At 46.7% G+C, this 9,850-nt stretch overlaps 1 protein-coding gene across 1 annotated transcript; it reads right to left on the bottom strand.

Annotated features, from left to right (window-relative positions):
• Window positions 1-2,705: 2,705 nt before the first annotated feature.
• On the bottom strand, window positions 2,706-9,632 carry LOC310856901 (kelch repeat and BTB domain-containing protein 13-like). Its single transcript, XM_083762428.1, has 7 exons — window positions 9,356-9,632; window positions 8,394-8,645; window positions 7,778-7,959; window positions 6,960-7,262; window positions 5,000-5,305; window positions 4,577-4,733; window positions 2,706-3,335 (listed from the first exon to the last, which is right to left on the bottom strand). The coding sequence occupies exons 1-7, from the start codon at window positions 9,452-9,454 to the stop codon at window positions 3,081-3,083; spliced, it is 1,554 nt and encodes a 517-aa protein (XP_083618554.1). The 5' UTR covers window positions 9,455-9,632; the 3' UTR covers window positions 2,706-3,080.
• Between the last annotated feature and the right edge of the window lie 218 nt (window positions 9,633-9,850).

Genomic DNA, 9,850 nt, shown 5'->3' with positions numbered 1-9,850 from the left:
GAAGGTGATAGGGAGCTACTTCAAAGAGGAGCGAGCGTTTGTTGTTGTTCTCTCCTATGTCGTCCTTGATCCCTCCGTGCGCGCACGCACGCATGCACGTGCGCACACACACCTTCTTTTATATGGTTCTACTGGATGCGTGTCATGATGACGATGCCAGCCAACGGGGTGCGTGACGTTGCCAAACGTGTCGTGTATACCCATGAGGTTTCTACATTAGCCTGATGTCAGTGCTGGATGTCGCCGTCGACCTCATATACAGTATGGAGCTCTAGGTTGTCTCCATATATGGAGCTCTAGGTTGTCTCCATATATGGAGCTCTAGGTTGTCTCCATATATGGAGCTCTAGGTTGTCTCCATATATGGAGCTCTAGGTTGTCTCATATATGGAGCTCTAGGTTGTCTCCATATATGGAGCTCTAGGTTGTCTCCATATATGGAGCTCTAGGTTGTCTCCATATATGGAGCTCTAGGTTGTCTCCCTATATGGAGCTCTAGGTTGTCTCATATATGGAGCTCTAGGTTGTCTCCCTATATGGAGCTCTAGGTTGTCTCCATATATGGAGCTCTAGGTTGTCTCCATATATGGAGCTCTAGGTTGTCTCATATATGAAGCTCTAGGTTGTCTCATATATGGAGCTCTAGGTTGTCTCCATATATGAAGCTCTAGGTTGTCTCATATATGGAGCTCTAGGTTGTCTCCATATATGAAGCTCTAGGTTGTCTCATATATGGAGCTCTAGGTTGTCTCCCTATATGGAGCTCTAGGTGAAAGCCTTCGTTACACCTATACTGTCTCTCTCCCCCTCTCTCACTTACTCAGACGCACACACATCACACACATGCGCGCATGCACACACACACACACACACACACACACACACACACACACACACACACACATACACACACACACACACACACACACACACACACACACACACACACACACACACACACACACACACACACATACACACATTTTAACAAATTACAATTAATTTGACAGTGAAACAAATATAACAGGGTTGAGAGTTCATGGACACGGATAAGGATACACATGGCACCTTCTCCTCCACACAGACAAACTGCCTATAACAGCCGAAACAGAGCCGTATTTGGCACGTTGCTTTGCTCTTTGTCTTGCCAGCTCTTGTTAGGTCACTCGTGGTCAGTTGCAGTATGTATTGTAGCCTACTACATGGCCCAGGCTTCCAAATATCATTATAAATCGATACCCGAGGTTTGTTATGATTCCACGTAATGGTTGGTATTTAGAATGTTTATCTAGGAATGCTGGTCCATGTATCATAGAAATCAAAGACATAGCCCACCTCCAGAATCAGGACTTCCTTGTGGCTGGTGTCAACAAAAACAACATCAGGTGTATTTGGGATGTTAGCAAGGACATCACATGCACAACTAAACCAATGCGGTAACACTCTTGAATGTTTACATTTCTCCACTGCATATTTTCGAACTGCATCAGACACTATAGGTCAACAATATGGTCGTGGCGAGCAATATACACACTTTAGTATGCACTACATCCATGTGTTATGTGTGCAATGGATTCTAGGTGTTGTTCAGAATCATGATTCATGATAGCTTATACAAAGTGACACACACACACACACACACACACACACACACACACACACACACACACACACGCACACACACACACACACACACACACACACACACACACACACACACACACACACACACACATGGTAGTGGTTGGAGAAATATGCCTGTAGTCTGTCTCTCATGGGGCTAGATCAAGTCAAACCAAGACATAGCCTAAATAAATTCTGCCCACTAACACGGACGTCATCATGTATTTAATTTGCCCCTTGCCTGGTCACACCCGTATTTCCTGGAAGCACATCAAACTGCAGGGAAATTGGTTTGTTATTGTCTTGCTGTCTCTCTCAACTTACACACACGAACGCGCACGTCGCGCATACACACCCACCCCCACACACACACCCCCCCCCCCCCCCCCCCCCCCACACACACACACACACACACACACACAAAGGATTTGGCAGTGGTTGAAGAAATATACCTGTATCTGTCAAGTCAAACCAAGACAAATACATTCTGCCCACTAAGACGGACGTCCTGGATGAATCAGAGTAAAGATGGAGTGCCACAATTCTTGTATTTTTCCAGTTTGTCATGTGTCTATGAGGTGACAGTACAATTCATTAGACACCCTGGAGTCGTTTTTATGTGCAATGGTGTATTAACTTATTTAGTGTTTCTTCCTGGAGGACAGTCAAACGGACCAATGAAAAAAACAGTAATATAGTGACATCACAATATCAGCCCCTCCCCTAACCCCTCCCCCTTTATCATACAACTACAGCTGTGGGTGCGGCTTCAGTTCAGGTGGATCACCACCCACCAGGCAAACCAGGTATACTTAATGAACTGGTGGGCGTGCCCACATAAAAACAAAATTTTAACAAATACTGTACACTTTTCTTTACTATACTATACTGTACTGTACAAGCCCTCCCTGGCCTGTGTGTGTCTGTGTGTTAGGCTGTGCAACAGTGACACTTGATGGTGAATAAAGGATATAACGCTATTTTCGTGCTCGGGCCACATTTTCGTGCTCGGACACAGGGACCCACACACATAGCTGTCTATAGGAGTGGTTGCGACACTCAAAAACGCCATTGACAATGAATGGACAATGGAGTTTAATGTTTGTTTTGTCTGTTTGTTTTACATCACCATTACATCACCTAATCATAGTAATATGAGTTAGACTTCAATATATTAGCGCCCCTCACTTCACACGGGTGTGATTTTTTCATATCAGGAAGACTGGCTGTTTAGGGTGAGTCAGACTGATTGTAAACCTTCGGCATTTATCATTCCAGCGTGACTTTGGACTTTGACGTATACGTACGTCACACCAAAAGGCTCTGTCTGCTGCGCCCGTTGTTCCTTCATATACACATCGGAGCAGCATTGTCTGACCAGCTGTACATAATGGACATAATGTACGCTCCCTGCAGTGTGTTCTTGCCTAACATTGGTGTTCAGTGGGTGAGCGAGGTCACAGATCAGATAGCATAGCGTCCACAAAGCCCTCAGAAGTGTCCAGCGGTGGAGGTGTGTGCCGGTCCGGTTTCTCTGGTGGAGTGACCGGGCCACTGACCGGTCCGCTCCCTCCGGTCCGGGGCAGCCGCAGCAGACAGGTCCACAGCGAGCCGCTGGCGGGGAAGCCCTTCATCTGCCGGCGAGTTTTCCAGGCCTCGCCGCCCGACTCCACGCCGTACACCAGGGTCAGCATGTGCTTGACCGTGAACACCTGGTGGTCAGTGGGTGTAAGGTTAACCCACTGAGTTCATGATAAGGCAATGATGATGATGATGATGATAAGGGTAATAATAATAATACTCAAGTAGTTTAAAAAATCGAAGGCATTGCAATAAACACTCCAAACAAATAATTACCATAGTCAAAATACATAAACCAATAAGCAAAAATCAATACCATACCCGTGTCACGATAGAGATCCACCAGGATCCATATACGTTATTTTGCATTTCCATATTAGTTATTTTGCAATAATTACAATAATAGTCATCATTATTACCAATATTATTATCATCATCATCATTATTTTTTATATTATTAGGCATACTTTCCCAAGCAGAGCGCGCAAGTACTGTAATCGCCTGCGTATGTCGGTCATATGTCGGTGTTTGTGTGTGTGTGTGTGTGTGTGTGTATGTATGGCCTACTTGAGTAACTCAAATGTTGTTTTGTTGTACAGTACGTATAAGATAGGCACTTATAAGCTATAGTTGGAGCTTTCATCTCCAACTATATGTTACTGTTTCCTCATGTTGATGAATAATTGTATCGTTACTGTGAAGTTGATCAAATAAACTAAACTAACCGAGTACATTTACTTAAGTACTGTACTTAAAGGACCACTTCAACGCTTTTCAACTTATCTTTGGTCCTCATGTTCATGATAAAATACCACTATCTTTTTCCTACTCAGTCTGTGTCTCATAGGAGGGCCGTGGGCAGTTCAGAAACCTGTCCACCAGTGACATAATTGTTAAGCTAAGATTAGTTTATTTTAAACAATATTATTTAAAAATATATATTTAGATTTGTATTATTGTGAGAACGATGGCTTCCATTATCGCATTGCAACCTTTCTGGAATAGAAAGCCTGCAGTTTATTTGAAAACCTTAGTTTTAGTTACTTTGTAGATTTGGATTATTATGACAAAACCACTTCAGCCCTATTTGCTCACAATGCATTCAGCCCTATTTGCTCACAATGCATTCAGCCCTATTTGCTCACAATGCATTTATACATTTGAAAACTTGAAATTGAGACATTCTGCGCAATAAGTATAGGCCTACTTTTGCTTTTGGCACTTTAAGTACATTTTTATATACTTTTGTTCTTTCACTCAATTTACATTTTGAAATCCAGACCACTACTTGTTAACGGATTTCTACATTGCAGTATTCTTGATACTTTTACTTAAAGTAAATCATCTAAGTAATTATTTTCCACCACCACACCTGGTCGGCGCGCACAGCGGCAGTGAACAGCGCCCCCTTGCTGTTGACGTACAGGCCGGGCATGGCGCTCCACTGGCCTGTGGTCACGTTGTAGCGCTCCATCAGGCAGCGCAGGAAGTCATCACCCGGTCCGTTACGCATCACGTACAGGTTGTCCCTGTGGGGGGGAAGTGGGAACCAAGTACATTTCATTTACTCAAGTACTCTACTTACAGATTGCCATTGACGTGATACATTTCATTTACTTAAGTACTGTACTTCAAGGGTCAAAAATTACCCCGGGTCTTAACCGTAAGTTAGCGAACGGCGATCCTCCCATGGTAGAATCGCGCACCACACGAGGCATGAATTTTGTAACCATGAATTATAATCCGAGACAAAAGGCTTTTAAAAATCCAGCGGCCATCTTGTGGCCATCTCTACCTGTGAGCCACCATACAGTGTCCATAACTCTGCGCTCGTATCATGGTGGTGGTCAGCGTCCATATGTCCCGCCCCGCCTCGTACTCGTAGATGTCAGTGGTGTCCGGTGGTCGCCAGAAACACATGAACATGCGGCGGCGACAGACGGCGCAGGCGGCCGCGCCCACGGGGCGGGGCGCGGGCGCCACGGACGTCCACTCCCCCATGCAGACATCGTACGCCTCGGCGCTGGAGACCGTCTTCTTGTTCACCTCGCCTCCGACCGCGTACAGACGGCCCTCGTGGCCCAGGAGGGTGAAGTCGTACCTGCAGTCAAAACGTTAAAAAGAAAGACCTGCCATCTCTGGTTTACTCCCAGCGTGAAGGGGTGTCTTTGGTCTGACATGCAATAGTCTGTCACCCTATACCCCAAACCCACAGCATGCAATTTAAATGAAATCTTTCACAGACGTTCTTACTATAGGCTGAGGAATATATCCCACTCTTTTCACATTGGCCTGTTATAGCACTACCAGGAGGCCGACTTTTGTAAAACAATTATTTTGATATTACTCCACCATATTTTGTCCAAAATTCCTGCAAATCGTTACACAGTATCTCTATAGTCTATAGTGTGCTCAACACAGCACTGTCTGATATTTCAGATTCCATCCTGATTGGCTAACATTGACTTTCAAAGTTTACACGATTGGCCCGTTTTGAACAAAAAGCCTCAAATCATGAATGCAGCGTGCAATTTACGTGAAATCTTTCAGACGTTCCTACTAGGCTGAGGGATATATCCCACCCTTTTCACATTGGCCTGTTATAGCGCCACCAACAGGTGGATTTTTGCAAAACACATTTTTGGAACAAAATGCCTCAAATCATCCAATTGCCATCACAGGCGTAAGAAGAAATGGCACCCTTTTCACATTGGCCTATTATAGTACCACCAGGAGGCCACAACCTGACCTGCCCTGGTGGAGAGTGGAGACCTGTGCCCTGAGGGGCACTTTTTCTAGTTGTCTCCACCAGGCCGAAGGCATGTGGGGAGAGTATGTTTTGCACTCCGTCCGTCCGTGTGTCCGTCCGTGTGTCCGTGTGTCCGTCCGTCCGTTAGCAGCTAATCTCGGCCACCGTTAACCCGGTCGATGCCAAATTTTGCACACACACTCCCTGGATGCCAACGATGAACCTCTGCCCCAAACTTTCCAGAACGGCCTGTTATAGCGCCACCAGGAGGCCGCTTTGTGCAAAACACGTTTTTGCACAGTACACCTACAGATTTTGTCCAAACATCACGCAAATTGGTACACAGTCTCTCTAGAGCCATTCAACGAAACGGGTCTTTCAGATTTCTCAGACTCCATCCTGATTGGTTAAGATTGGCTTCCAAAGTTCACAGGAGTGCTCAGTTTCAAACAAAATGCTGCAAATCATGAACACATCGCATGATTTCCTTGAAATTGTGCACCCACATTCCCACTAGGCCGAGGACGAAATGCCACATGAACAATTTCAACTCAGCCCTCAAGGTGGCGCTATAACTGGCCGAAAAGTGTTTTTACCTCTAACTGCACGAATCTGTGGATCACTTTGTATGCCAACTCCTTAGAGGCCAAGGAAAAACCTTTGTCTGGAATTTTTCACATGTGCTCTTTATAGCGCCACCAGGAGGCCCACATATGTAAAACACATTTTCTATTATTACTCCTTCAGATTTGATCCAAATTTCACGCAAATCGGTACACATGCTCTCCATAGTCATGTGATCAACACAGGTTTGTTTGATTTCTCATATTCCAAAATGATTGGCCACGATTGGCTCCTACAGTTTTCAGGAGTAGCAAATGGCCACAACTCCTCACGAGTCAACGCAGCGTCCGATTGCGATTAAACTGTGCACGCATATTCCCACTAGGCTTAGGAAGAATCCTGGTGGAGACCTGTGCCGATTGGCACTTTATCTAGTTTGTACCTGGGTTGTTGAGGTCCCGGCATGGTGCTCCAGGCGCCTGTCTCGGGGTCGTAGCAGAAGCCTCCGTCCACCGCGGGCTTGCCGTAGCCGTAAACCCCGCCCACCACGTAGAGGCGGTTGTCCAAGACGGCCACACCTGCCAGGGCGGTGCTGCAGGCTGTGGGCAGCTCCACCAGGCGTCTCCACTCGCCCGCGGTCTCGTCCAGGTGGCACACCAGCCTGAGGGAGTCCCGGAGCTCCGCCACCGAGGGGGAGTGGGTTCCCAGAGCCACATAGGACGCTGGAGACAGAGACTCCACGTATCTTAGGAGGGTTATTATTATAGGGATGTTGTTATAGTCCACTGAAACGAAATGAACAAAATAACCAAAACTAGGACTGAAATCTCATTTTAGGCAACTGAAACTAAATTAATAAAATAACCAAAAATATAGCTGCAAGCAGTGATAAGACGGGGACAAACAATAAGTAAAATCACACACGTGTGAAGTGAGTGGTGCAACTTCGTGTGGGGGTCCGCGGAAGTTCCAGACCACATGAACACGGCCAGGGTCCCGGCCTGGTTCCGGCAAGCCGCCCCGTGTCCGAAACGGTGGAGAAATTACAGAGTTACCGTGTGGGGGTCCCTGGGGGTGCCCGGAACATCCAGACCACCAGGAACGTGCCTAGGGGGCTGGCCCGGATCCTGCGAGCCGCCCCGCATCCGAAACATGACAGAGTTACCGTGTGGGGGTCCCTGGGGGTTCCCGTAACATTGGGGACATCAGTAGATCCTAGCGCTAACGTACGTCAATAGATCCTAACGCTAACGTCGGTACCTCAGTAGATCTGGCGGGAGGTTAGACTCTGCCTCCTCTCTCAGGTCATCGTAGGCGTCCCGTAGGAAGTGGGCGGAGCTCTGCTCCAGCACCCTCAGGCCATAGACGGAGGCCGCACGGTACGACAGAACGCAGTTGTCCGAGTCCAGCGTGTTGCAGAGGTGGCGCTCTAGCGGTGCCATCTGGAGGAAGTGTTGATTTTGAAAACAGCTCATTTTGATTAACTTCTTTTGCCTTAGTCTTTTGAATACATTTTCATTTAGTCAACTGAAATGTTTGTCTAATTAGTCTCATTTTAGTCGTTGATAAAGTCGACTAAATTATGTTTAATTGTCATCTGATTTTAGACTTGGTTGCATCTGCTATTTTCAGAGCGCAAACAAGCATAACATGACTTGTCATTTAGTTCTCTCTTCTAGTCCCTCCCTGTAACATTTTAGTCTAGTTTTTATTTGTCGACAAAATTGTCAATACATTTAGTGTCTTAGTCTTAGTCATCACAGCTTAGTTCTTATTTAGTTTCTAACTTTCTATTCAGAAAAAAAGGTATAGTCGGTCAAAGAACTTTTTTTTTCGTCGTAGTTTTTACTAGTTGACGAAATCAACACCACTATACCTGAAGGAATGCGGCGCACTCGATGGCCTCCACCAATTCGTCGGGGTCATTGACCCCACTGAGGGCGGGCACGACCTGGCCCCTGCAGACGGCCATCGCCAGCAGGAAACCCCGAGCGCTGAGCCCTCCTTTCAGGTGCAGCAAGTCCCCGCCGCTCTCTGCCATGCCACAGGAGAACAGCGCACGGAAGTAGTCGCTGCAACTGGCCAGCAGGGAGCGCTCTGCCGTGAACCAGCTGTCCTCCACTCTCACCTGTGGAGAGTATGCATGCATCACTTTTCCGCCGGGACCCCCCCCGGGGGAGCTAATGCTATTATATCTATATATATTTATTAGTAGGCTTGCTTAGTTGTACAGGTTATAGGGACGCCTGTTTCCTGGTAGGTGTAGGCTGAAGCCAATACAAATAAAAACCCTAAACCCCTGTCCGATTAATTAACTATGATTTGTTATCTGTAAATAAATACAAATAATTATTCAACACAGCAGCTGCACATCAATTCTGCCCTACAAAGCTGGTGGGGCAGAATATATTGGTATATATTTGTGTGTGTAGTGTACACGTGCGTGTGTGGCAACAATTTTGTTGCTACACACGATATTTGTAGTTCCAAGCAGGTGTATAATAGACCTGTGTATAATAAACGGTATAGTGTTGGTTAAGTGTAGCAAACCTAAAATACAAACCTTTGCATTTTAATTTCCCTTTTGGAGTAACGGCACTTAATACAGTGTTGTTTAAGTGTAGCGAAATTATAATAGGAAAGTATTTTGTTTCCGTAAACGAAATGCATGCCTCCTGTTTCCTGGATAGACTGTGACAATAGTGAGCAGCTGTCCTCCTTGGCGGGGTGACATGTGACTGGTGGGCGTCACCATTTACTCAAACCCGCAGAAGATTCCATGCTCGTGCCTCCATGCATTTTGCAGACGCATGCGCACTGGTGGCGCACCAGTCTCACCTTCACAGAGCCTGTCCACTGGTCTCTCTCCCCCAGATCGGGCCTCCCGTCCTGGCTGCCAGGTCGCTGGTCCAACGCCAGGCCGCTGGAAGTCTCCATGATCCTTCACACTCCTCTGGTTGGACGAGGGGGAGGGGGGGGAAGCCCCCCCCTCCCCCTCCCCGTTCTCTAGTGACAATGCATGACGAGCATGTGACAAGAGTGTCGGTCTGTCTCTCGGGACGCAACGTTTTAACACACGTTTAGTAAGTTAGTCAGCGTTCACACGCGTTGTTGTTGTGCCTTCTGCCACGAATGCTCCAAAAATAGAGCTGGGCTATAGATAGCGAGCCTAGCACGCCCACACACACGCACGCACCACTGTGACGCACACGCGCGCACACACACACACACACACACACACACACACACACACAGAAAGACATGCACACACAACGCTATAGTGACAGGATTTAGCCATTCATTTTTCATGACATATAAGGTGACATTCCCCCA

This window comes from Protomyctophum parallelum, assembly GCF_964188405.1.
Source record: "Protomyctophum parallelum genome assembly, chromosome: 4".
NCBI lineage: Eukaryota > Metazoa > Chordata > Actinopteri > Myctophiformes > Myctophidae > Protomyctophum > Protomyctophum parallelum.
The sequence above is the reverse complement of the archived record's forward strand: the minus strand, read 5'-3'. Positions and strand labels throughout refer to the sequence as shown.